Source organism: Malaclemys terrapin, chromosome 5 (assembly GCF_027887155.1).
Source record: "Malaclemys terrapin pileata isolate rMalTer1 chromosome 5, rMalTer1.hap1, whole genome shotgun sequence".
Lineage (NCBI taxonomy): Eukaryota > Metazoa > Chordata > Testudines > Emydidae > Malaclemys > Malaclemys terrapin.
Window position 1 is genome coordinate 63691 of NC_071509.1, and position 27793 is coordinate 91483.

The 27793-nt window shown below is 46.7% G+C and overlaps 1 protein-coding gene across 1 annotated transcript in view; it reads right to left on the reverse strand.

Annotated features, from left to right (window-relative positions):
* Nucleotides 1-27793, reverse strand: part of SEMA4F (ssemaphorin 4F) — a 189498-nt gene that overhangs the window by 53863 nt on the left and 107842 nt on the right. Inside the window, exons 4-8 of the mRNA XM_054030174.1 lie at nt 25564-25658; nt 24823-24916; nt 23750-23869; nt 22697-22839; nt 15995-16170 (exon numbers count right to left, since the gene is read on the reverse strand). Coding sequence (XP_053886149.1) covers nt 15995-16170; nt 22697-22839; nt 23750-23869; nt 24823-24916; nt 25564-25658 — 628 coding nt within the window. The remainder of the gene's footprint in view (nt 1-15994; nt 16171-22696; nt 22840-23749; nt 23870-24822; nt 24917-25563; nt 25659-27793) is intronic.

A 27793-nucleotide genomic window follows, 5' to 3' on the forward strand; every position in this document is an offset into this window, starting at 1 on the left:
GATGTTTTCAGATCAGTACCGGATGCCTTTCTGGAAGGTGTGCCTTAGTCAAACACAATACAGGGGTAACTGAGTGAAGGTAATGGCCTGTGATATACAGAAGGTCACAGTAGGTGATCTAATGGCCCCTTCTGGCCTTAAACTCTATGAATCCAGTTATAGGCATTATCAGTAGATATGTACTTTGGCGAAATTCACTCATGAGCGGTAAGAAACCCCTAAAGAGCAGGGAATGAGGAAGATATTTAGATAAGTGATTGAAAAATTGCTCTCCTGAACTATGCACCAGATCTCAAAGCTAGGGCAAAAGTGATGCTATGAAGGTAAGAATTGCGCTCTGCATATTTCTACACTGAGGACATTACAGAAGGCAAGCCTTATAAGACACCTTGGTTGCAATGGGATGGGATATCTGCTAACCCATAGCATGTTCCTATAGAGGATTTGACCCAGTGGGATCTATCTATCAGGAGGAAATAGCCTGTCCCCTAACTCTACTTTGGGGATTACGAAAAGATTTTGTTCCATTAGGTAGCAGTTAGGAGCACTTTTAATGTCATGCATATGCTTGTGTCAGGGTGTTCGCTAACCTCTATTGAAGGGGAAAGATTTGGGGAAGACAAGTGAAAATCAGTAACCACATTAGGGAAGAAATTGGGGTGTGGGCCCATTACCCAATTGCCTTCAGGGAAGGCTGTGTAAGTAGGGCTCAGCAGTAAAGGATGGGACTCTAATTCTCCTGGCAGATGTGTCACCATAAAGCATTATAACAGTAGATGCAGAAGAGCTGGCACAGGCAAAAGCAGCTTCCCATGTCAAATCCAGGGGTTCCCCAGTATCAGACCTACATATCACAGTGTGGCACTGTCAGCAGAACTCGGGCCTGGTCTTGTTTGATAAAATGGTTATTTTCCTATATTGTAGTTGTTGTACTTCAAGATGTGTTGTGTCTCTCTTCTCCTTCGGTGTGGGTGCACCCAGTGTGCTCGAGCCAAAGAGTTCATGACACAGCATGTGCCTGCACCTCCCAACTAGGGTTGCCAGGTGTCCAGTTTTCGACTGGAAAGTCCAGTGAAAAAGGGGACCAGACACCAAAAGTCCGATTACTGTGGGCGGGGGAGGAAGGGGAGGGGAGGCACCAGGTCATCAACCTGCACCAGCCCCTGCTCAGCCGGGGCTGTCTCCTACCTGCATCACATCAGGCTGCAGCTCCTGTCCCAGCCCCAGAACAGAGAGAGCCCAGCTGGGGAGAGGGAGGGAGGTGGAGAGGATTGAGCAATCAGGAAGAGGGAGAGCAGTGAGTGATGGGGGAAGAGGCAGGACAGGGGGCAGGGCCTAGGGGGAAAAGAGGTGGGGCGGGGTGTGTGTGTCTGGTTTCCAAAAATTAGAAAGTTAGCAACCCTACTCCCCATGCCATGGGCCAAGGACATAAATGGTGGAGTCCCCGATTCCCTTTCAAGTTCTTTCACACCAGAATCATGATGAGATAGACTCCAAGGACGAGGGGAAGGAGGGTAGGCTGTGGGCTCTCACACAGTCATAATGCAGTTAAGTAACAGATTTTTCTTCTTTATGTGATTCCACGTAGATGACACCCAAGCAGTGCATCGTGGTGGTGGGGCCTGGAGTCAATTTGAAAAGGGATTGAACCATTGCTCTCCTAAAGTCAAGTCAGCTCTGGAGGCTGCAATAATCACATAATGCTTGGCAAAGATGTGCCTCGAGGACCATGTCTCTGCTTTACAGATGTCCTCTATAGGCAGGGCTGACAAGAGGGGGGGAAGCCGGTACAAATTACCAGGGCCTGGCGGTCCGGAAGGGGAGCCCGGGGGCCTGGCTCCCCCACCCCCCTATTGGCTCTGTTTAGCTGGTCCGCCCTTGCTGGGGGGCCCAAAAAAAATTTTTCATCGGGGCCCGAACCCGCTCTCGGTGGCCATCTATAGGTACATCTCTCAACAAAGTCAGGCAAGTTGCTTGGGCTGTGGTAGAATGCGCTGCCACTCTTGGAGGACATAAGGTGTTAGCTAGCTCATAAACTAGGGTTGCCAGCCCTCCAGGATTGTCCTGGAGTCTCCATGAATTAAAGATTAATCTGTAATTAAAGATTATGTAATGTGATGAAATCTCCAAGAATATGCCCAATCAAAATTGGCAACCCTACTCATAACATGAGATTATCCAGCGAGAAATTTCCTGGGCTGAAACTGCCTGACCCTTTATCCATCCTGGATGGGATATACCGTATATACTTGTTTATAAGCTGAATTTTTTTTAGTAAAAAAGGGAAGCACCAGAGACGGGGGTCGGCTTATGAATGGGTATAGAGAGGGAGAGGTGGGACACAGCCCCCCCTTCCCCCAACAGAGGCAGCAAGGAGAGGCAGCACAGCCGGCAGAGAGAGAAGGGAAGAGGCGAGGCCAGCGTCTCTCCACTTCTGGCCATGCCGCTCTCCCCCACCAGCCTCCGAAGCAGCTGCAGCTCCGGGGCTGGCAGGCTGCAGCCGTGCCGCTCGGTCCCGCCCCCCAGAGCGGGCTGTGGCCACGCCGGCCAGGCACCGGAGCACGCTGGGCCATGCTGCCCTGCCCGGCCCAGCCCGCTGGAACATGCTGTGGCCATGCCACCCGGTCTGGCCCACCGGAGCAGGCTGCGGCAGCGCTGCCCAGCCTGCCAGAGCAGCTCCAGCCAGGTCAGAGACATCCTCCCCTGGCCCTCCCCAGATAAGGTGCGAAGGGATGGGACGAGTAGAGTGTGGGGGTCCTCGGCTAGAGGTGAGGTCATGTGGGGGGTAGTCACAGGGGTTACTCCCTTGACTCCCACCTTCTCCCCCCAACCCCCCAACATTTCCCCACCAGTTGCTGTCCCAAGCCGTCAGGGTAAGCAGCTGGCGCGCCGGGACACTTTGTTTACTTAGGTTTACCTCCGTGTCTGTGGACGCTCGAGGTAAACAAACCAGCGGCTTATCCTGATGGCCCGGGAGCCAAAGTTTGCTGACCCCTGAATTATAGGGTCAGCTTATGAACGGGTTATAAAAATTTTCCATTTTTACTTATCCATCGGGGGGGGGGGGGGTGTCGGCTTATAAACAAACTGGCTTATGATCGAGTATATACGGTAAATAGATGTGGTCTATATAAAAAGAGGACACAACAAACATCTAGTGTAGGGAGTCTCTCCTCATCTTTATGCATACACTTCTCAGGGAAAAGGTAGGCAGATGGATTGCCTGGTTATGGTGGGAGCTGGACACCACCTTCATTAGAAATTCCAGATGTGGTTTCATTGAGACTTTGTATTTATAGAATGTGGTATGGGGGACCTGCCATCAGGACTTGCAGCTCTGCCCACTTCTCTTGCCCACGTGATAGCCACCAGGAAGGACACATTTGCTAATGGGTGGGCTAAAGAGCAGGTCGCCATTGGCTCAAATGGAGGCCCTATCAGAGCAGATAATACAAGGGTCAAGTCTCAAGGAGGAACCAGAGCCCCGATAGGAGGATGAGTTCTATTTATCTCTTTTTAAAAATCCAGCCTCCATGGAGTTAGAGAAAATTGACTGCACCTGGTTAGGAGGGTAGATAGCCAAGATTGCAGCTAAGTGTACTTTTAGTGAGCTAGTAGACAGTCACATTCCTTAAGATGTAGGAGATATTCCAAGACAATTTAGAATTTTGTTCCTGAGGGAAGTTATGACTCTCAGATCAAAATGTTTCCCCTTATAGAGATAAGTACTCAAAGTAGATGTTTTTCTGCTGTTCTATAGAATACTTTGCACAGCCATCCGACAGCCAAGCCATCAGGTGGATGCTGTTGGGATTTGGGTGAAGGACTTGACGGTCATGCAGGCATACTGTGTCTTTGTCTGGGAGAAGCATTAGAGGTCATTGAAAAGAGAATTTTTGTAGGTTGGAGAACCAGTGTTGCCTAAGTCAAGCTGGGGCAATCAGAATCACATGGGATGACCTTGGGAACGAGCGGTACTGGGGAAAAACGTATGTCAGACTCAACTCCCAGGGAAGGAGGAACGCATCTGCAAGGGATCTGGGGCTGTGACCTACTCTGAAACAGAACTGATGGCATTCTGTTTGCTCTTGTAGCAAATACGTCCATATGGAGAAGTCCCCAAATGAAGAAGATTAATCTGATTATACTCGTTTCAAAAACCACTCAAGGTCTTCCCAAAGCATCCGGCTGACACGGTCTACTGTTCCAAGGACAGTCACCAATGCAGAGTGATCAGTAAGCTGGGCACAAGCAAACAATATACATTTGAACACAATGAAACGTAAATGGATCCATCTAGGAACAAAGAACATCGGCCTTACTTACAGGATGGGGAAACTCTATCCTGGGAAGCAGTGACTGAAAAAGATTTGGGGGTCATGGTGGATAATCAGGTGAACATGAGCTCCCAGTGCAACATTGTGGCCAAAACAACTAATGTGATCCTGGATTATGTAAACAGGGGAATCTCAAGTAGAAACAAAGAGGCTATTTTACCTCTGTATTTGGCACTGGTGCAACTGCTGCTGCAATATTGTGTCCAGTTCTGGTGTCCACAATTCAAGAAGGATGTTGATAGAATCATAGAGTATCAGGGTTGGAAGGGACCTCAGGAGGTCATCTAGTCCAACCCCCTGCTCAAAGCAGGACCAATTCCCAACTCAATCATCCCAGCCAGGGCTTTGTCAAGCCAGACCTTAAAAACCTCTAAGGAAGGAGATTCCACCACCTCCCTAGGTAACCCATTCCAGTGCTTCACCACCCTCCTAGTGAAAAAGTTTTTCCTAATATCCAACCTAAATCTACCCAACTGCAACTTAAGACCATTACTCCTTGTTCTGTCATCAGGTATCACTGAGAACAGTCTAGATCCATCCTCTTTGGAACACCCTTTCAGGTAGTTGAAAACAGCTATCAAATCCCCCCTCATTCTTCTCTTCTGCAGACTAAACAATCCCAGTTCCCTCAGCCTCTCCTCATAAGTCATGTGCTCCAGCCCCCTAATGATTTTTGTTGCCCTCCGCTGGACTCTTTCCAATTTTTCCACATCCTTCTTGTAGTATGGTGCCCAAAACTGGACACACTACTCCAGATGAGGCCTCACCAATGTCGAATAGAGGGGAACGATCACGTCCCTCGATCTGCTGGCAATGCCCCATTTTATACAGCCCAGAATGCCGTTAGCCTTCTTGGCAACAAGGGCACACTGTTGACTCATATCCAGCTTCTCGTCCACTGTAACCCCCTAGGTCCTTTTCTGCAGAACTGCTGCCTAGCCATTCGGTCCCTAGTCTGTAACAGTGCATGGGATTCTTCTGTCCTAAGTGCAGGACTCTGCACTTGCCCTTGTTGAACCTCATCAGGTTTCTTTTGTCCCAATCCTCTAATTTGTCTAGGTCCCTCTGTATCCTGTCCCTACCCTCCAGCGTATCTACCACTCCTCCCAGTTTAGTGTCATCTGCAAACTTGTTGAGAGTACAGTCCACACCATCCTCCAGATCATTAATGAAGATATTGAACAAAACCAGCCCCAGGACCGACACCTGGGGCACTCCACTTGAAACCAGCTGCCAACTAGACATGGAGCCGTTGATCACTATGAATTGGAGAGGATTCAGAGAAGAGCCATGAGAAGAATTAGAAAACATGCCTATAGTAAGAGGCTCAAAGAGCTCAATCTATTTAGCTTAAGAAGAGAAATTTAAGGGGTGACTTGATTACAGTCTATAAGTATCTACATGGGAAATAAATATTTGATAATGGGGACTTCAATCTAGCAGAGCAAGGTCTAAGACAATCCAATGGCTGGAAACTGAAGCTGGACAAATTCAGGACTGGAAATGAGGAGCTAATTAACAGTGAGAATAAAAATATTGGAACAATGTATTAAGGGTCAGGCTGGATTCTCCATCACAGGGTATTTTAAAATCAAGATTGGATGATTTTCTAAAAAAATATGCTCTAGGAATTATAGTTGGGAAATGCTATAGCCTGTGTTATACAGCAGATCTGACTAGATGGATCTCAGTAGCTCCTTCTGGCCTTGGAATCTATGAATGTATCACCACTGTAGTCTTCAGTGACCACTCATGTTGGTCCCACATCTTCCTACTGACAGAGTCCCTCTGTGCATTCTTTTCCACAGCCAGATGCAGAGTTGGTGAATAAGAACAAGGCACAAAGGTAAAGGAGTTAAGGTCCATTAAGGCTCTGACCTCTAGCACATTGAGGTGGAGTTTTGCTTCCCATTGGTTCCATAATCCATGCATCTCTAGGTATTGACATGCACTTTCTAGTCCAGATTGGAGGCATCTGTTGTGTTAATGGGCTTAGAACAGACAGGCACGATGTACGTGAACATAAGAACGGCCATACTGGGTCAGACATATGGCCCATCTATCCCAGTATCCCATCCTCCAACAGAGGCCAATACCAGGTGCCTCAGAGGGAATGAACAGAACAGGTAATCAACGAGTGATCCATCCCATATCCCCCCACTCCCAGCTTTTGGCAAACAGAGGCTAGGGACACTTCAGAGCATGGTTTTGCATCCCTGCCCATCCTGGCTAATAGCTCTCCTAAGACCCACTGTCAGGCGCTGCCTCCCATAATCAGGCCTAGTGGTTGGAGCATGGGCCGCAGCTAGGAGTAAGGTTGGGCCTCAGCCAACAGTGGTCCTGGAATCGAGATCTTGGTACAGGCCAGGGTCAAAACTGAGATCAGAGTCATAGCCAAACCAGAATCTAAATCGTAGCCAGAGTCTAGGTGCAGGCCAGAGGTCGAAGCTGGGTAGTCAGAGTCCAAAGACACACCAAACTGATACCGGAGCCAGAGTCCAGATACGGGCTGATGGTCAAAAATGGGTAGTCAGAGTCCGAGGGTTTGGGGGGTGATCAGGAGGTAGAGGCCAGGCTGGAGTGAGGTTAGTGCAGGGCAAGGACAATGCTGGGACAGGGCTCAGGCAAAGCTGGGGCAGAAGCAGGCTGGGAATCACTGGAGTCTTGTGTACTCCAGGCAGCAGGAGGGTTCTTGGCCAGGTAGCGCTGTTGCTCAGATGGATCTGCAGCTCTGCTGGGGTTGTGGAAATACCTGACCCTGGGCTCATTTGACCCAGGCTCTGCTCAGTGATAGGTTGTTAATTAATACCTGAGTGCTGAGTCACCACAGCAGCTGGGTGAGGAGCCCTGGTTTGGCTGTGAGTTTGCCTCACGCCCCTGAGCTGAGTCCAAGCAGTCTTCAGCCCGGTAAGAGCCCGAAGGACCCTCTCGCCGGGTAAGACAGCTTTTTCCTAATTGAATCCAAACACTCTCCAATGAACATGACTCTCAGACAGTTGGGAGAAGTCAAGCCTGATCCTGATTTGCAGGTCCAGGCTGTGAAACAAATGGCAAGTTTGGGCTATGGAGTCTGACCCATCTTTTATCAGACAGCCATCTAGGTAGGGAAAGACGTGGATCCCCTGATGTCTGAAATGGGTACTTTGTGAATGCCCTTGGAGCCATGGACAGCCAAAAGGGAAGTACTTTGTGCTGGTAATGCCTCTGTCTCACTCAGAATTTTAGCTATCCACGGTACATCTTCCTGATGGCCCCGTGGAAAGAGGAGTCAAGCTGAGAGCCGGGTACCAGTCTCCTTGTGACAGAGGAGGATGATAATTTCCCAAGGTGAGAATCCTTAACTCTGAGATCCCGATGAACTTGTTTAGCCTCCTGCATTCCAGGATGGGTCTCGGACCATCCATGGTATTGGGATTGAGAAAGTACAGGGAATAGAAGCCCTTCCCCTGATATTCCTGAGGGACCTCTGTCAGAGATCTAGTTGTGCTTGCCTTTTGGAGGGACCCAACCACTGAATCCCATGTGCTTTTAGCTTGCTGACCTGTGCAGAGTTTAGACACTGTCCCCCGTTTTCGGCCTCTCCACATGCCATCCAGGGGCAGATTGCAAGTCTGACATGTCTCGACAGTGCAGACACACAGGACCCAATTGCTTAGATCCTAAAATTAGGGCTGTCCCCCTTGCAGTTCTAGCATGTTCCCTGAATCCCACCAAAGGTGTGAGCCTTCTGGTTTACAGTTTACATATTCAGGGGTATGTAGATAAACTTCCACTGTGGCCATGACCTTGGTGAAGACATGTGGAGTTGCCCAAAGGTAGGATTCTGTATTGATAGTGTGATGATCCTACTAGGAATCTCAGGTATTTTCTGTTAGTTGGATGAATGGAAATGCAAACATAGGCATCTTGTAGGGTAAGAGCTGTAAACCAGTCAAGATGATCCAAAGAGGAGGTTACAGAAGCAAGAGTAACCGTTTGGAATTTGAAATGATGGACAAAGGGTTTGAGACTCTGAAGATCGAGGATAGGTCTCCACACCCCTTTCTTCTATTCCTACTATTTTGTGATCAATAAGAAGCCCTTGCCCTGAACTCTAGGGGCACTTCCTTCTACTGCTGCCAATTGTAGGAGGACGTCTACCTCCTGCTCCAACAGTCATGAGAAGGGTCCCTGAGGAGGGACAGGAAGGGGGTGGGGGAGCAGGAGAACAGCCTGCAACTGGACGTTCACTATCTCAAGGACGCACCAATCCAAACTTATCCCAGCCCAGGTTTCCTGAAAATATGAAAGGCAGTTGCCAAAGGGGAGGGGCAGGGGAGAAGGGTCCAGTCAGGCTCTCAAGATATGCAACAAATGTTTTGCATGCTTGATGCTCCAGACTGTGGAGCAGCCAAGGAGGAGAGGGCAGAAAATCTCCTGCGGTGAAATCTCTACCCATTCCTCAGAGGCTCAGGTGATCTTTGCTGTGGGTAGTACTGGGACAAGGGTCTTTTTGTCTGTAGAAAGGCTACTACCTATACAAAGTAGCAATAGACAGCACCAAAGAGTACAGGGTTTCTCTTGAATTTTTAAGCGTGTGAAGTGCCTTGTTTGCACTGCTGCTGAATAAATCACTGCCCTCAAAACAGAAGGTCCTCTGTGGTTACTTGAACCTTTAGGGATTCCAGATGCCTGAAGCCAGAAAGATCTCCTCACTGAGATGGCAGTGGGCAGAGTTCTTGCTGCCACATCAGACACATCCAACACAGCTTGAAGCCATGTCCTGGCACCGAGTTGGCCTTCGGAAATGAGGCTCTTCAGCTCCTCTTGGTGTTCTCTTGGTAGTTTGTCTACCAACTTGGAGAGTCTATCCCAATTAAGGAGTCATATTTTGGGAGCAGTGGTTGGCTATCCTCATCTCTATATTTCCTGTTGAATAGACCTTCCAGCCAAAAAGGTCTAATTTCTTTAGGACCTTCTTATAAGGAGTAGACTTCAGAGGACCCTGCACAGCTTAAATCTCTCCTGGACTGCTTGTACTAAGGGGGACCTAGGAGCAGGATGCAGAGAGTACTCTTTGGCAAGTACTTGCTACCTCCTGTCAACTCTTTTGGACATAGCTGGGATAGAAGCAGAGGGGTGCCAGGTTGCCTTGGTGAGTTTGAGCAGGACCTCATTTATAAGCAATCAGGCTCTCCAGTTTTGCCATGTGATGCGCGTCCAGGAGTTTGCGCTGCTTCTCCCGAATTACCTAAAGTGGAATGTTCAGTGTTTCCACTGTTAGTAAATATTAACATTTTCATGATTTTTCTCATTGTCCTTTGTATACTGATTATACTCCCAGAATCCTTGCTGTATTAGCCAGAAGTGTGCCTGGAGTCTAAGGGCTCAGAGTGTTGGTTCCTAAACTGAACTTAGTGTGTGACTAGCACTTTAGAATGTATATAATTAAGTAAAAAGCGACAAAGAGTCCTGTGGCACCTTATAGACTAACAGAAGTATTGGAGCATAAGCTTTTGTGGGTGAATACCCACTTCATCAGACGCATCAGATGCGTGTGACGAAGTGGGTATTCACCCACGAAAGCTTATGCTCCAATACTTCTGTAAGTCTATAAGGTGCCACAGGACTCTTTGTTGCTTTTTACAGATCCAGACTAACACAACTACCCCTCTGATATAATTAAGTATTGGCTGTACCTAACTATCCCCTGCACCTCTCGGTCTAAGAGTCCAGATGTTCAGGAAAGGACCTCTCAAAACTAACAAAAGATATTTACAGAAGTGTAATAAACAAGATTGGGTAACTGATAAGGGGTACTTATGATCCGGCTATGTTCTGTGACTATGGAGAGGTATTTTGTTGTTGCAGATGTCTTCTGTGATGCATAAAATAATGACCCATTGAAAGATGTTTTTAACTCATTAAGAATTGCCGGTTACCACAGATGTCAGTAATAATGACTGAATTAGAAATCCCTTTAGCTTGTCAGTCAGGTAACTGAAATAACAAAAGGAATTCCATAAATAATTAGGTAAAATGTGATATTGAAAGCAGAACACAGTGAAAATCAATTGTGAGAAAAATTCCTATGTAGGAGGGAAAGCTCCTTTCTCATACACCTTAAAAGGAAAGAGATTTTGAGAGTTAGATTGGGAATGAACATTGCCAGCATCCCATCAGTTACAGAGGAAGGAAACAGGGCGCCACCTCTTCAACATTCAATATGAAGTGGAGTAGACCTGCTTCCCAGAATAGGCATTCCTCCCCGTGGTGACCAATATAGCCAAGGTTGATAAAGATGACATTGGGGAGAATGCATGGGTGGATACCAGCCAGGGGACTCCCTGTGTGAACCTGACCTCTTTTTGTGAGAATCATTCCTAGATTCTCTCTCAGCTTCCCACTGTACCACCCAAGGGAGAGATGGGACATGCACGTGGGAAGATCCTCCACTCTGTTCAGGAGAGTAGGACAAGTAGTAACTTCCTCCAGGGGAGAAGCCATTCTGCCAGGTACTCTTGGTTTCAGGCCTGAGAATACCCGTACCGGCACAGCACGAGACTGAGGAGCTAAGGATTTAGTGGCGATTCCCTTAAGTGCTTCAGCAGAAGAGACCCCAGTACCAAGCGCAGAAAGAGGTCACCCGGTACCATGAATTGGTGCCAGGACGGTAAGCACCGAAGTGCCCGGTACCATGTTGTCAGTTGGCACAGAGAGAACTGTTATTGGTACTGGGCTTTTGACATCAAGCTTGGTGCTGCAGATAGCGCTTCATGGATGATCCTTGGAGTCCGAAGGAACCATTGTGTTGTCTCTCTCTTTGGCACTGAGGTACTAGAGCAGGACTCTGACATGTGGCTCTTTATGGAAGAGGCCTCAGAAGAGCTCTTGTGTCTCCTACTCAAAGTTAAAGAAGACAACTAATGTCTAGCCTTTCCCTTGAGTGATGCTTCTTTCTGCCGATGTGGCAAACAAGTGGGGTTTATGTGAGGGGGCAACTGAAGGATTCGGGGCCTAGTCCCAGCTTGCCAATGCTGAGGTGGGAAGAGAATCAGGTCTCCCAGGGTCTGCAGAGGCCTGCATAGATTTCTCAAGCTGGAAAAGCTTGAGCCTGGCCTCTCTGGCCTTTTTGCTTCTCCTGGAAGCTTTTGATACTGTCTCCCACGGTATTCTTGCCAGCAAGTTAAAGAAGTATGGGCTGGATGAATGGACTATAAGGTGGATAGAAAGCTGGCTAGATCGTCGGGCTCAACAGGTAGTGATCAATGGCTCCATGTCTAGTTGGCAGCCGGTATCAAGTGGAGTGCCCCAAAGGTCGGTCCTGGGGCGGGTTTTGTTCAATATCTTCATTAATGATCTGGAGGATGGTGTGGACTACACCCTCAGCAAGTTTACAGATGACACTAAACTGGGAGGAGTGGTAGATATGCTGGAGGATAGGGATAGGATACAGAGGGACCTAGACAAATTACAGGATTGGGCGAAAAGAAATCTGATGAGGTTCAACAAGGACAAGTGCAGGCTACTGCAATTAGGATGGAAGAATCCTATTCACTGTTACAGACTAGGGACAGAATGGCTAGGCAGCAGTTCTGCAGAAAAGGACCTAGGGGTTCCAGTGGACGAGAAGCTGGATATGAGTCAACAGTGTGCTCTTGTTGCCAAGAAGGCAAACGCATTTTGGGCTGTATAAGTAGGGGCATTGCCAGCAGATCAAGGGACGTGATCATAGGCCTCATCTGGAGTACTGTGTCCAGTTTTGGACCCCACACTACAAGAAGGATGTGGAAAAATTGGAAAGAGTCCAGCAAAGGGCAACAAAAATGATTAGGGGGCTGGAGCACATGACTTACGAGGAGAGGCTGAGGGAACTGGGATTGTTTAGTCTGCAGAAGAGAAGAATGAGGGGGGGATTTGATAGCTGCTTTCAACTACCTGAAAGGGGGTTCCAAAGAGGATGGCTCTAGATTGTTCTCAGTGGTACCAGATGACAGAACAAGGAGTAATGGTTTCAAGTTGCAGTGGGGGAGGTTTAGGTTGGAAATTAGGAAAAACTTCCTAATTGTCAGGGTGGTTAAGCACTGGAATAAATTACTTAGGGAGGTTGTGGAATCACCATCATTGGAGATTTTTAAGAATAGGTTAGACAAACACTTGTCAGGGATGATCTAGATAATACTTAGTCCTGCCATGAGTGCAGGGGACTGGACTAGATGACCTCTCAAGGTCCTTTCCATTCCTATGATAAGCACATAGGGATAAAATCAGAAAAGCTAAGGCACAAAATGAGTTACACTTAACAAGGAACACAAGAGGCATTAAGAAGAGGTTCTATAAATACATTAGGAGCAAGAAAACAATAAAGGAAAGTATAGGTCCACTACTTAGTGGGGAAGGAGAGCTAATAATGGATTACATTGAGAAGGCTGGATATGCTTAATGGCTATTCTGCCTTAGTCTTCCCTAAAAAAGTTAATTGTGATCAGAAGCTTAACACAATTAACAACAAGCTGCAAGGAACACAAGCCAGAATAGGGAAAGAACACATTAAAAAATATTTATATCAATCATCAAGGCCTGATGAAATTCTCTCTAGGGTACTTAAGGAATTAGCTGAAGCAATCTTGGAACCCATAGTGATTATCTTTGAGAACTCATGCAGGATGTCCCAGAAGACTGGAGAAGGGCAAATATAGTATCTATCTTTAAAAAGGGGAACAAAAAGGACCTGGGGAATTATAGACCAGTAAGCCTAACTTAAACATCTGAAAAGATATTAGAGCTAATTATTAAACAATCAATTTGTAAGCACCCAGAGGTTATAGCTAACATGAATATGTCAGGTAATTTATCATGTAATTTCCTTTCACAGCGTTAGTGCCCTAGTGCAGTGGTTCTCAAACTTTTGTACTGGTGACCCCTTTCATATACCAAGCCTCTGAGTATGATCCCCCTTATAAATGAAAAACACTTTTAAATATATTTAACACCATTATAAATGCTGGAGGCAAAGCGGGGTTTGAGGTGGAGGCTGACAGCTTGCGACCCCCCCATATAATAACCTTGCGACCCCCTGAGGGGTCCCGATCCCCAGTTTTACAACCTCTGCTCTAGTGGGTGGGGGGAAGCTATAGGCAGCCCGTTGCAGCTAGTTGGTGGAGGCTTGGATCCAGGGTGGATCAGCAGCTCCCCATCAGCTCCCTGTTCCCCTAAGTTCCCTGTGCGGCAGCTGCCCAGCAGGCTATCAATTGCCGGCAGTTCAGCTGTCCTTTCCCCCACTGCCCTGTGCTGCTCCTGCCCTCTGCCTTGGAGCTGCTCCCAGAAACCTCCTGCTTACTGTGCGGGTGGGAAGGGGAAGAAGGGGGCTAATGTCAGGGTGTCCCCCTTCCCCCTGCTCCTGCCCCACATTTACCCCATCTCCACAGAGCAGGCGGGAGAGCGGGGGACACGACAGGGCTCAGGATGGAGGGAGCTTGCTCGCAGCAGCTGCTGTCTCAACTTGCTGATCTAATTTAAAAAGGCAATGTACTTAGAGTGGGGTCAGCGTACTTAAAGGGGCAATGTGCATCTCCCTCTCACACATGGTGCGTGTCTCTGTCTGCCATGCTGTCTCCCTTCCCTCCATTTGTGCTGCCTTGTAGAGTGTGAGGCTACATTAGCAACAATGTGTTATCCCTTGAGGGCTCAGCCGAGTGCTAGCTCATCATTTAGCAGTAAGGCATTCCCTGGGAAATATCCTACCCTCTTCCACCCTCTGACTCCACCACCTCAACCAAGCTTCACAATCATCGTTGCTGTGTACAGTATTAAATTGTTTGTTTATAACTTATACTGTGTATAAATATATATAATATAGTCTTTTGTCTGATGAAAAAAATTTCCCTGGAATCTAACCTCACTCATTTACATTAATTCTTATGGGAAAATTGGATTCGGTTAACATCGTTAAACTTAAAGTCGCATTTTTCAGGAACATAACTACAACGTTAAGCGAGGAGTTACTGTATAAGGTGGGTGCACCACTGGTTGAAAGACCAAACTCAAAGAATAGTTATCAATGGTTTACTGTCAAACTGGGAGGACGTATCTAGTGGGTCCCCACAGGGATCTGATACTACTGAATATTTTCATCAATTACATCAATAATGGAGAGGAGAATATGCTCATACAATCTGTGGATGACACCAAGCTGGGAGGGGTTGCTAGCACTCTGGAGGACAGGACATTTCTTAAAATGACCTGGAGAACTTAGAAGATTCGTGTAAAATCAGCAAGATGAAATTCAATAAAGACAAGTGCAAAGTACTACACTTAAGAAGGAAAAATTAAATACACAAATACATCTCAAATGCATAGCTACAAAACAAGGTAGGCAGTAGTACTGCAGAAAAGGATCTGGGGTGGATCAGCAGCTCCCCATCATAAATTAAATCTGAGCCAACAATGTGATGCAGTTGAGAAAAAGACTAATATTCTGGGGTGTACTGACAAGAGTGTCATATGTCAGACACAGGAGATACACATCCTGCTCTGCTTGGCACTGGTGAGGTCTGAGCTGGAGTACTGTGTCACATATGTTAAGGGCTGTTATAAAGAAGACTGTGATCAATTGTTCTCCAAGTCCACTGAAGGTGGGACAAAAAGTAATCCGCTTAATCTGCAGCAAGGGAGATTTAGGTTTGATTTTGGGGAAAACTTTCTAACTCTAAGGGAAGTTAAGCTCTGGAACAGGAGTCCAAGGGAGGGCTTGGAATCTGCACCACTGGAAGTTTTTAAGAACAAGTTAAACAAACATCTGCCAGGGATGATCTAGGCACAGTTGGTCTGGCTCCTAGTAAGGGGCTGAACTAGATGACATCTCAAGGTGCCTTCCAGCCCTATATTTTTATGATTCTATGATATTAGAACATCCTCTAGTATTGTGGAGAGATGATGCGGGGGGGGCTCTAGGAAAAAAGGAAACAGATGAAAAGTTTTGGATTTTGGTAAGGGAGGGTTGTTTTTATAAAGCCAACAAGGAGAGGAAACCTAACTCAACTAACTCTACCTACTCTAACACTAATTATAGACATTAGTAAGGTAATAGTTAAGTCGCACAAAGCAAGGGAATGAACACTGCAGGGATTCTGTCTCACAGCCAAGGGCTTTAAGGAACTTAGCAGTGGCTGAGCCCACTCAACCTTATATGCCTTCAGTTACTGGGGGAAATGCAAGGACATCAGGGTGCTCGCCTGGCCCCAATGGACACTGCTATTGCACACACGGGTCGTGTGTGTGTGTCAAGAGTGGAATCTGTGTGGACAGTCACTCAGAGAGAAACCGAAGTTCCCCGAAACAGTGTTTCCAGATTAAAATGATCTGAGCTACACACAAGATGAACAGCCGTAACTAGGAGTGAAGAGAATAAAAGCAGTCAATGGACCAAAGGACCAGGATGCTCCCACTTACTGCTTTAGCATCTGTAAGGAAGTGAGAAGTTGTGAGGATTTTGCCTCCTTAATTCTATCCTTGCATTGCTTGAGACGATATACACTTGGCTCTGCTGGCAGAGATGTCCACAGGGACACAGACTTGGTGTGCAGAGCACAGCCATATCACAAGACTGAGGATCACTCTCCTTTGCATCTCCACTTTCCATTCAATGTGCACCTGCCGGAGCCAGAAAAGGCACTCACCTCTGGGCTGAGAAGATACCATAGAACACTGCAGAAGTCCCGTTTACAGAGTGCAAGGTAAATACATCCTTCAGTAAATTGAAGTTGGTTCCACTCTCTGGATCCAAGCAAACCAGCTGGGTCTTTAGGAAAGTTGTCCACCGCTTCTGCAGGGTCTTCAGGCCTCCCAAGTCCCCCTAGAGAGAGAGCAGAAAGGAGACATTTATACTCAGGAAAAAGAGGATTCATCTGTTGCTCTCAGCTTCTAGCAAGAGCTTATCTTAACTCATCCAAGCATCTTGGGTATTCTTCTGTTCAAGCATTAGCACTGTGCTTTCACTAGGGGCTTCTATGACCAGCAGGTCCATTCCAGTGTCCTCAAACACAGAAGGAGGCAGCCCCAAGATTAGGGCAGGATATGTACACAAAGTCAGACTGGAAATAAAGCATACATTTTTAACCATGAGGGACGTGATGGATTCTCCATCATTGACAAATTTTAAATCGAGATTGGTTGTTTTTCTAAAAGATCTGTTCTGGGGATTATTTTGGGGAAGTTCTATGGTCTGTGTTATACAGGAGATCAAACTAGATCACAATGGTCTCTTCTGGCATTGGAATCTACAAAATATATTGGAATGACAGAGTAGGGAAATGGCACTATATGTAAAAGAAAGCAGAGAGTCATATATAGTGAAAATCTCAAATAAACCAGACTGTACCATAGAATGCCTATGGATATAAATCCCCTGGTTGAATAATAAGAGTTTAACAGTAGGAATATACCACCAATAACATAACCAGGATGGTGATGGTGAAATGCTCTCGGAGAGTAGAGAAGCTCCAAAACCAGAAAACCCAATGGTAATGGGGGATTTCAACTATCCCCATAGTGACTGGGTACATGTCACCTCAGGACAAGATGCAGAAATAAAGTTTCTAGACATCATTACTGACTGCTTCTTGGAGCAGCTAGTCCTGGAACCTATAAGGAGGGAGGCAATTCTTGATTTAGTCCTCAGTGGAGCACAGGATCTGGTTTAAGAGGTGAATATCGCTGAAATGCTGGGTAATAGCAACCATCATGTAATTATATTTAACATCCTTTTGGGGGGAAAATACCAAAGAAACCCACCACGGTAGCATTTAACTTCAAAGAGGGGAACGACACAAAAATGAGGATTGTTAAACAGAAATTAAAAGGAATAATCGCAAGAATAAAATGCCTCCAAGCTCTATGGAACTTTTTAAACACATCATAATAGAGGCTCAATTAAATGTATAGCCAAAATAGAAAATGCAATAAAAAACAACAACACGCAGATCAAAAAAAATGCCACCATGGCTAAACAACAGAGTTGAAGAGGTGGTTAGAGACAAAAAGGAATCCTTTAAAAATTGGAAGTTAAATCCTACTGAGGAAAACAAAAAGGAGCATAAATTCTGGCAAGTCAAGTGTCGAAGGAAAATTAGGCATGCCAAAAAAGAATTTGAAGAGCAACTAGCAAAAGAGACAAACTGACAGCTAGGGTGACCATATATCCCAATTTTATAGCGACAGTCCCAATATGGTGCTTTGTCTTATATAGGAGCCTATTACCTCCCACCCCCATCCCAATTTATCTGGTCACCCTACTGACAGCAAAGAATTTTAAGTACACCAGAAGCAGGAAGCCTGCCAGAATGATTGGCAGTGGGGCCACTGGCTGATTGAGGTGCTAAAGGAGGCTTAAGGAAGACAAGGCCATTGCGGAGAAACTAAATGAATTATTTACATCGGTCTTCACTGCAGAGGATGTGAAGGAGATTCCCACAGCCAGGCTATTTTTGTTAGGTGACGAATCTGAAAAACTGTCCCAGACTCAGGTGTCAATCAAGGTGGGTTTGGAACAAATTGATCAGTTAAACAGTAATGTTACCTGGACCAGATGGTATTCATTCAAGAGTTCTGAAGGAATTCATACAAGAAATTGCAGAACTAATAACCTATTGCTTAAATCAGCTTCTGTACCAGATGACTGGAGGATAGCTAATGTAATGTCAATTTTTTAAAAAGGCTTCAGAGGCGATCCTGGCAATTACAGGCTGGTAAGCCTAACTTCAGTACTAGGCAGATTGATTAAAACTATAGCAAAGAACAGAATTATCAGGCTCACAGATGAACATGATATGTTGGAGAAGAGTCAACTCAGCCTTTTGTAAAGGGAAATCATGCCTCACCAATCTACTACAATTCTTTGAGAGTATCAACAAGCACACATACAGGTTGATCCAATTAACACAATGCACTTGGACCTTCAGAAAAACTCTGACAAGTTCCAACACCAAAGGCTCTTATGCAAAGTAAGCAGTCATGTGCTGTTCAACATATTCATAAATGACCTGAAAAAGGAGTAAACAGTGAGGTGGCAAAATCTGCAGATGATACAAAATTACTCAAGATAGTTAAGTCCAAAGCAGACTGGAAAGAGTTACAAAGGGATCTCACAAAGCTGGGTGACTGGGCAACATAATGACAGATGAAATTCCATGTTGATAAATGCAAAGTAATTCACATTGGAAGACATAATCCCAGCTACACATACACAATGAGGGGGTCTAAATTAGCTGTTACCACTCAAGAAAGCTCTTGGAGTCATTGTGGATAGTTCTCTGAAAACATCTGCTCAGTGTGTAGTGGCAGTCAAAAAAGCTAACAATGTTATTACCTTTCCTAATGGTTCCTAAATCAGAAAATGTAATGCCACTATATAAATCCATGATATGCCCACACCTTGAATGACCATGCAGTTCTGGTCATCCCACTTCAAAAAAAGATATGTTTGAACTGGAAAAAGTGCAGAGGAGGGCAGCAAAACTGATTAAGGGTATGGAACAGCTGCTGTATGAGGAGAGATTAAAAAGACTTGAACTGCTGAGTTAGAAAAGAGATGGCAGGGGGGAGGGGGTGCTCTGCTAGAGAATGGTGTGGAAAAAGTGAATAAACCACTCTCAACAGGCCAAGATAACAGAAAGAAAGTTTCAATTGGCAGAATACATAACCACCAGAGGCCGTATTAAATTATTGATGAATGATCTTGAATGCAAGCTTGTCAGATTTCACAAGCTACCCAAACTGGGCATGGTCTGTGTTACAGCTAACATAGCATGTTAGACAATAGATAAGCATGTGTAGCTGTAGCTGTGTCAGTCCCAGGATATTAGAGACAATTCATATAGGAAAACAATAAAAGACAAAAACCACCCTGTCACTGGTGGATGAACACTTTTCACAAAGTGATCACCCTATATCTGACCTCTTAGTCCTCATCTTCAAAGGAAACCCGCACAACATTTTCAAAAGACAAGCCTGGGAGCTTAAATTCATTATTCTGCTATACACTAAAAATCATGTACTGGACAGAGACACTGGATTTATGGGTTATTACAACAATCTGTAACTCACTAATACCCCCCTCCCCCGCCGTTTTGTGTCAACAGACCACTCTACCTTGAATGGTCCCTTATAATACATGCTAACTTATGCTAAACAATCTGTTGCACATAGCATTTAGCTGTGATGCGGTAAGTACCTTTCCCAGTCCTGAAGCAGAGCTCTGAGGGACTCAAAAGCTTGTCTCTCTCACCAACAGAAGTTGGTCCAAAAAACATATTACCTCACCCACCTTGTCCCTCTAACAGATGAGCATTGAGCTTTGCAATACACAGACAGGCAGACTCCCTGATCATGGAATTTACAATGATAATTAAGGTAAAGCCACACCCTGCGCTGCACAGCAAAGTGGACTTAGATTCTGCAGGGGCACACTGGAAGGTTTGCAGTAAATGCAGATAAATTACAAATAAAGCATTTTTATTAAACATGGATGTGATCAGTAGTCAGAATGGCAACCTGTGTTCTTTATTTGTATATTATTTTAGAGCCTATAGAGCCTTTAGTACTGACAGATTGACTCCCGCCTCCGATCAGCCCATGATGCCATCCTGCACCACCCACTTGTAAATTTTCAAACAAGCACCTTCTGTGCTTTTTCCCATGCTGCCTCCTGAGCATGGAAGGTGCTCCTCACAGACATCTGCAAAACGAACTCACTGTTCTCCTTCAAATGCCGTCTTAAAACTGCCGTGAAGCCTACAGAAATTTGACAATGTTTAGGCTGCTACTTCACTGATACCACTGTCTTTTGTGCTGACCAATACTGTCTCATTGTTTCCTTTTACTCCATCTGTATCCATCAGTCATCTCTCGTCTTAGACTTGCATTGTAAGCTCTTGGAGGCAGTGACAGCCTTTTGGGTCTGTATTTTGCACCTAGCACAATGGGCTCTTGGTCCATGACTGGGCTCCTAGGCACTATGATAATATAAATAATGATAATAAATAAGAGCCGAATCACACATCAGAGCCCTGTTGTGCTGGGTGCTGCATAGACACAATGAGAGAGGCACTGTCCCACAGGGTTCGTAACTTAAGACAAGCAGGAACAGGTGGACATAAGCAGCTAAGGAAGTGGGGGAGGGCATACTGGGGTAACACAGCAGAAAGACAGTTACATATTAATTTTTAAAAGGTATTCAACACGCAATCAACTTTAATGACATTGGAAGACCCTGCCTAGCCCTTTAAGCTGGCTATTTACTATTGATGTCACAGCAGATGTGGGGCTTGGAAAGGGTCATGGAGGAGGATAGGACAGTCTTTATGGACTAGCTCGTGGAGGGAAGAGGAGCCATGGAGGAAAGCACAGAGATGCTTGTGGGAGACGCAGACAAGCAGGACATGGATGACGGCCCATATGATGGAGAGGAGGAGACTGCACGGGAGGCAATGCAGAGGAAATACAGGCAGGAATGTCCAAGTAAGCAGCATGAGCTGAGGACAGAGATCATGGAGAAGTAAGAGAAGATGAGGCTGAGAGGCAGGAGGGAGAACTAGGAGTTCAAAGGGAGCCCTCAAGGCTCAGCAGAAGCTGAACACGCTCTGCGGGTGCAGTGAGATAGGTTATTTTTGCAGTGGAGGTTTGGACAGAGACGAGAGGTGGGTGTGTGTGTCAGGGAGGCCAGAGAGGAGGAATTTGCTGTGGTGGAGGTGTGGATGGCCAAGGCCGGGACCAGAGTTTGGCTGTGTGGATGGAGAGGAGTGGACAGAATCTGGAGATACAGCAGAGCGCAGTTTAGTGACAGAATCTGATCAGGGATGGAAGATGTTCTTCAGCAAAGAGAGCAGAGGGGCTCCAAGTCCACATGGACACCCCTGCCTCCAGGCAGTGGAAGGACATATTGTGCTCCTGACAGTGTTACGACAGTGAGATGTAAAAGTGAGGGCATGGCCATGTACCATCACTGCATATCCCATAGGCTCTTCTGGCAGAAGCAGGTTTCCAGTTCTGGTTGTGACGGTGCACCCCATAATGCTTTATGGGAATATGCTTATGAATGTATATATGACATAACTAGAATAGGTTTTATGCTACATATGCCATGTAACATATCTCTGTAAAGGTTATGATCTAATAAATATATTCATCCTATTTGTATGTATGTGTCATTTTTGTATTCAAAGTTATGAATATTGGCTGTGTACTTGTTTAATTTTAAGTAGCTTCAGTGAAGCAGTTGGTCAGCTTCCTGAGAAAAGACTATTCTCAGTAAGTGCCCAATCAAAAAACACTTAAGCCAACAATGAACTTGGAGACGACAATCCACATCTGAGCTTTCCCAGGAATGTGACCTGGCTGGTAAGGAACTCAGTCATGCATGGACATGTGACTCCAAAACTCCATCTTAGAGCTGAATTCTGGATAAGAGAGAGGAGGGGGACCACCCACAAGAGAAAGTCTATTTAAGCCCCTGAAAACCCCTCCATTTTGTCTTCAGCTGGCTCAAGAGATAGTCTCTCTACACCCAAAGGTTACCTAAAAGAGACTGGAACAAAGGACAGTAACCACAGGGATGGGAGTGATTGCTGGACCCAGACTAGAAGGAGGCTAGTCTGTAAAAGAAACTTACTGGAACATCTCTGAGGGTGAGATTTCATCAGTAATCACTTTCTTACTGTATTAGGCATAGACTTGCATGTTTTATTTTATTTTGTCTCGTAATTTACTTTTTTCGTCTGTCATTACTTGGAACCACTTGAATCCTACTTTTTGTATTTAATAAAATCATTTTTTACTTATTAATTAACCCAGAGTATGTATTAATACCGGGGGGGGGGGGGGTAAACAGCTGTGCATATCGCTCTATCAGTGCTATAAAGGGCGAACAATTTATGAGTTTACCCTGCATAAGCTTTATACAGGGTAAAACGGATTTATTTGGGGTTTGGACCCCATTGGGAGCGGGCATCTGCATGTTGGAGACAGGAACATTTCTTAAGCTGTTTTCAGTTAAGCCTGCAGCTGTTAGGGGATGAGGTCCAGACTTGGGTCTGTGTTTGCAGCAGACTAGTGTGTCTGGCTCAAACCAGGCAGGGCACTGAAGTCCTAAGCTGCCAGGGGAAACAGGCTCAGCGGTAGTCTCAGCACATCAGTTGGCAGTTCCCAAAGGGTTTCTGTGATCCAATCCATCACACTGGTGTCCTGGCCGGAAAAGGGTAATTACTTTTTACCGCCTCCTGAGAGTGGCAGACATCCTCGGACTGGCAGGCAGCTTTCACCTTGCTGCCAGGTGCCTGTGAGGCCATCCCCTCCCTTCTGCATTGTGGGAGCCCTGGGGATTATACCTTGCAGACTCTGGCCACGCGTGGGACCTTCACTTGTTCATAGAAGTCATACTCTCTGGCTGTCTCCGTGAAGAAGAAATAGATTTTGTCGTCCTCTCCACTCTCGCCCCCTCTCAGAAAAGTGGAGCCCACAAAGACTGGGTCTATGGATACAGGTGAGAGACAATCACAACAGGAAATGAATTATCGGAGGTTCAAATGCTGAACAAGGCAGATTCTCCCCCCCCCCCCCCCCCCCGGTGACTACCACTGTTCCTGGGCAAAGGGTCAGTATATTGATATCATCCCTACCTACCCTGGACACTCTCAGGGGCCAAGAGGAGGCAGGATTCACTTGGCATCTTCTCTGTGTCTCATCGGGCATTGATGGTCTCCAAGACTCCCACCCCCATCCCCCTCAGAAACCTCCATCTCCCCCCTTCTCTTTTTCTGTCCCCAGATCTGTTAGAGACTTAGCAAAGGCAGCATCTTGGACCCTGGACTTCAGAAAAGCAGACTTTGACTCCCTCAGGGAACTGATGGGCAGGATCCCCTGGGAGAATAACACGAGGGGGAAAGGAGTCCAGGAGAGCTGGCTGTATTTTAAAGAATCCTTATTGAGGTTGCAGGAACAAACCAACCCAATGTGTAGAAAGACTAGTAAATATGGCAGGCGACCAGCTTGGCTTAACAGTGAAATCCTTGCTGATCTTAAACACAAAAAAGAAGCTTACAAGAAGTGGAAGCTTGGACAAATGACCAGGGAGGAGTATAAAAATATTGGTCAGGCATGCCGGAGTGAAATCAGGAAGGCCAAATCACACTTGGAGTTGCAGACAGCAAGAGATGTTAAGAGTAACAAGAAGGGGGGAGGGATAGCTCAGTGGTTTGAGCATTGGCCTCCTAAACCCAGGGTTGTCAGTTCAATCCATGAGGGGGCCATTTAGGGAATCTGGGGCAAAAATCTGTCTGGGGATTGGTCTTGCTTTGAGCAGGGGGTTGGACTAGATGACCTCCTGAGATCCCTTCCAACCCTGACATTCTATGATTCTGTGATTTCCATTGGTCACTCACCGTTCAACCAGGTCACTGAGATCTCTGTCCGGATGCGCTCCTCAAGGTTTCCTGTTGCTCTGGAGATGATGGGCTGTGTCCCCAGGAAGTTGCTGACAGTGGCAGCATACAGGACACCATCTAGAGGAAGGTCCAAGATGTGACAGGTGTGAAAGACACAAAGGACCAACGTGCAATGCAGGGAAAGAGATGGGGGAGGGGAAGGGAGTACACCGTGGCCAGGCTATAATGCAGAGCTGTGCCTGAACCTAGAAGGAAAATGTGCCAAATTGGGCTTTGGTGTAACATCTGGATGGCAAGGAGACGCTGGATTTTACCCCATTTTCCACCCACATTCAGCAGCTGGTTTAGAATGCTAGTGGCTACCACTTGTGGCCTCGGTGCTAACCCAGTCACGTGGCACCCTTCTCCAGTTGGAGATGGAAGGGAATCTTCCTAACCAAGTCAGTCACTGCACTCTGCCTGGCTACCCACGGCTCAAGCACAGGCAAGACATCGAGGACCAGGTTTGGGAGATTCTAGGTCATGGGGCACCCTGGGCCTTGGTAGCCTCAGTCCTGGATGCTCAGGTCAGTGTATTTAAAAAGCGTTCACTTTCAAACACTAAATGGTTCCAGGTGGTGCAGACCTCATGCGGCCCGCGCCAGCTCCTGGAGTGGGCACCAGCAGATGCCGCTTTGTGATGTGCACAGTGTAATTTGTATCCCTCTCCAGCTCCGGGTCAGGACATGGATTATGGGGTTTTACACATAGGTCACCGGTTCCGTTCAGAGTAGATAGTAATCCCAGGAAGTCATTGCCCCCATGTAGTGACTCTGGGGAACGGAGGGCTGGTGCTTCTGTCCAGCTCCTAATAGACAGGTGTCCACATTGCCACTGTAACTAACCGGCCCTGCAAGCAGTCTCCGCAGAGGAGGCCAAGGACTGAATTCCCTTTACACCTGGACGGTGAGGGAAGTTTGTTCGCTTGCTGCTGCTACCCCCAACATGCTTCTTCCTTCCAGAGCCAGTCTTGCTCCCTGCACCGAGTTCCAGACCAAACCAAAATGCCGCTGACACTGCAACAAACGTACCGACCATTACGGCCGCTGACTCTTGCGTAGGCTCAAAGGGGCATTTCCCCCGGCCACTTTCCTGCCGCTCCACACTGCTGAAATTGGCCACTTTCTGCAATAAAAGCAAAGAAAGTTCAGCCACCCCGTTTGGATTTGGGGAGGGGCTTACAGACACCATCCCCCTGGGGGCTGTCTGGGGTGGGACAGGCTGATGTTAAGCTAGATTGTGTGGCCTCTCAATGGTGGAAGCCCCAGGACTTGTCCCCTCCCTTGTTTAACTTGTTACTACAGCCAAGAGAGCATTTATTTTTTGCTGTAGTGCTTCGTTACAAAGGCCATTAACCACTCACTGGAGACCCCAATCCTTCCCTGGGTTCCTGCCTCACCACCACCCCACTCAGGACTGGAAATTTAATACATGGAGGGAATGTTCTGTGGTTAAAACACTGCCTGGGGCCTCAGGAAGGTTCAACCCCTGGTTCTGACATGGACTCCTGGCATGACCATGGGCAACTCACTTCCCCTTCTGCACAATGGGGATACTACTTCCATAGCTCACCAAGAGGCGGAGGGTGAATTCCTTACGGCCTCTGAGGGCTCAAACTAGAGTGATGAAGCCACAGAAAAGCCTCTCATTAGCTTTAGGTTCATCCTTCTTGATCTCTGCCCATTTCCCCAAGCAGGCAGCACTGGACTCTTCTCCTCGCCCATTCAACCCCCTCGCTTTACTCCCTCCCCCAACAGGCACTGGGCTCTTACAATGAAGCCGCACTGTGGATCAAAAGCAAAGGTCCCGCAGGTGAAGAGGTGGCTCTCATCAGCAAACTCCAGAATGCGGATGTAATTGTGACACTCTGCCTGCAGGGACAGAGCAAACAGTCATGACACAGGCACTGTGAAAAGCACAACCAGCCACTGATGTCAAGGATTGAATGCAAGAGGAGAGAAGTGCATAGGCGCCGACTCCGTGGGTGCTCTGGGGCTGGAGCACCCATGGGGAAAAATTAGTGGGTTCTCTACACCCACTGGCAGCCAAGCTCCCCAGCCCGCCCCCCCTCACCTCACCTCCCAGCACGTCACGTCTCCGCTCCTCCCTCCCTCCCAGCGCTTGCCACTGTCAAAGGGCTGTAGTAAGCGCTGCGAGGGAGGAGGGGGAACGTGGTGCGCTCAGGGGAGGAGGCGGGGAAGAGGCGGGGCTGGGACAGGGATTTGGGGAAGGAGTCGAATGGGGCAGGGAGGGGGTGGAGACAGGGTTGGAATGGGAGCGGGAGGGGGAGGAGTTGGGGCAGGGACTTTGGGGAAGGGATTGAAATGGGGGCAGGAGGGGGTGGGGAAGGGGTTGGAATGGGAGCAGGGCCAGGGGTGTCATGCACCCACTGGCGCCAGAAGAAGTTGGCGCCTATGGAGGAGCGGACCCCTCTTACTCACGTAAGTAGTAATTGCAGGGTAGGCACTCACAGCCATGTCAGTAGGTGACATAACTACTCAATTCCCCGCAGTAACTGACAACATGCTGGGGACACTGTGTGAATGTGTCATATCCACGAGTATGTCTGACTTTTCAGCCAGCAGAGCCAGAAGAAGCACCTAAGAGAATCTTTACCACGAAGGACAGACCACGAAATAATAGAAATGCAGAGCTGGAAGGGACCTTGAGAAGTCATGAAGTTCTATCCCCTGCACTGAGGCAGAACCAGGTAAACCTAGAACATCCCTGACAGGTGTTTGGCCAATCTATTCTTAGAAATCTCCAGTGATGGAGATTCCACAACTCAGACTCAAAGGTCAGAAGGAAACATCATGATCATGTAGTCTGACCTCCTGCACATCACAGGCCACAGAACTTCACCCTCCCACTCCTGTAATAGATCCTTCACTTCTGCCTGAGTTACTGAAGTCCTCAAATCGTGGTTTAAAGACGTCAAATTACAGAGAATCCACCTCCTTTGGAAACCTGTTCCAGAGCTTAACTATCTTTATAGTTAGAAAGTTTTTCCTAATACAGTAGAAGCCCGTTTAACCATCTTTCTGTATTAACTGAACCAAGCCCTTCCGCCTGGGCTTGACAGCACAAGCCCCGCACATTCTCCTGATTATCCGAATTTTTGATTATCCGATCTGGCCTTGGTCCCAAGTAGATTGGATAAATGGGGTTCCCCTGTACCAAACTGAAATCTCCCTTGTTGTCCAACAATTGTTCTCCATGTCCACTGATGGATCACTGTAGTCTTTACAACAGCCCTTAACATAAGAACAGCCATACTGGGTCAGATCAATGGTCCTTCTAGCCCAGTATCCTGTCTTCCAACAGTGGCCAACAGGTGCTTCAGAGGGAATGAACAGAACAGGGAATCATCAAGTGATCCATCCCTTGTCACCCATTCCTAGCTTCTGGCAAACAGAGGCTAGGGACACTTCAGAGCATGGTTATGCATCACTGCCACATTGGCTAATAGCCATTGATGGGCCTATCCTCCATGACCTTATCTAGTTCTTTTTTGAACCCTGTTATAGTCTTGGCCATCACAACATCCTCTGGCAAAGAGTTCCACAGGTTGACTGCATTGTGTGAAGAAATACTGCCTTTTGTTTGTTTTAAACCTGCTGCCTATTAATTTCATTGGGTGACTCCTAGTTCTTGTGTTGTGAGAAGGTGTAAATAACACTTCCTTATTTATTTTCTCCACACCAGTCATGACTTTACAGACCTCTATCATATCCCTCCCCCTTGGTCATCTCTTTTCCAAGCTGAAAAGTCCCAGTCTTATTAATCTCTCCTGATATGGAAGCTGTTCCATACCCCTAATCTTTTTTGTTGCCCTTTTCTGAACCTTTCCCAATTCCAATATATCTTTAATTGAGGTGGGGTGACCAGATATGCACACAGTATTCAATATGTGGGTGTACCGTGGATTTATATAGAGGCAATATGATATTTTCTTACCTATTATCTATTCCTTTCTTAATGATTCCCAGCATTCTGTTCACT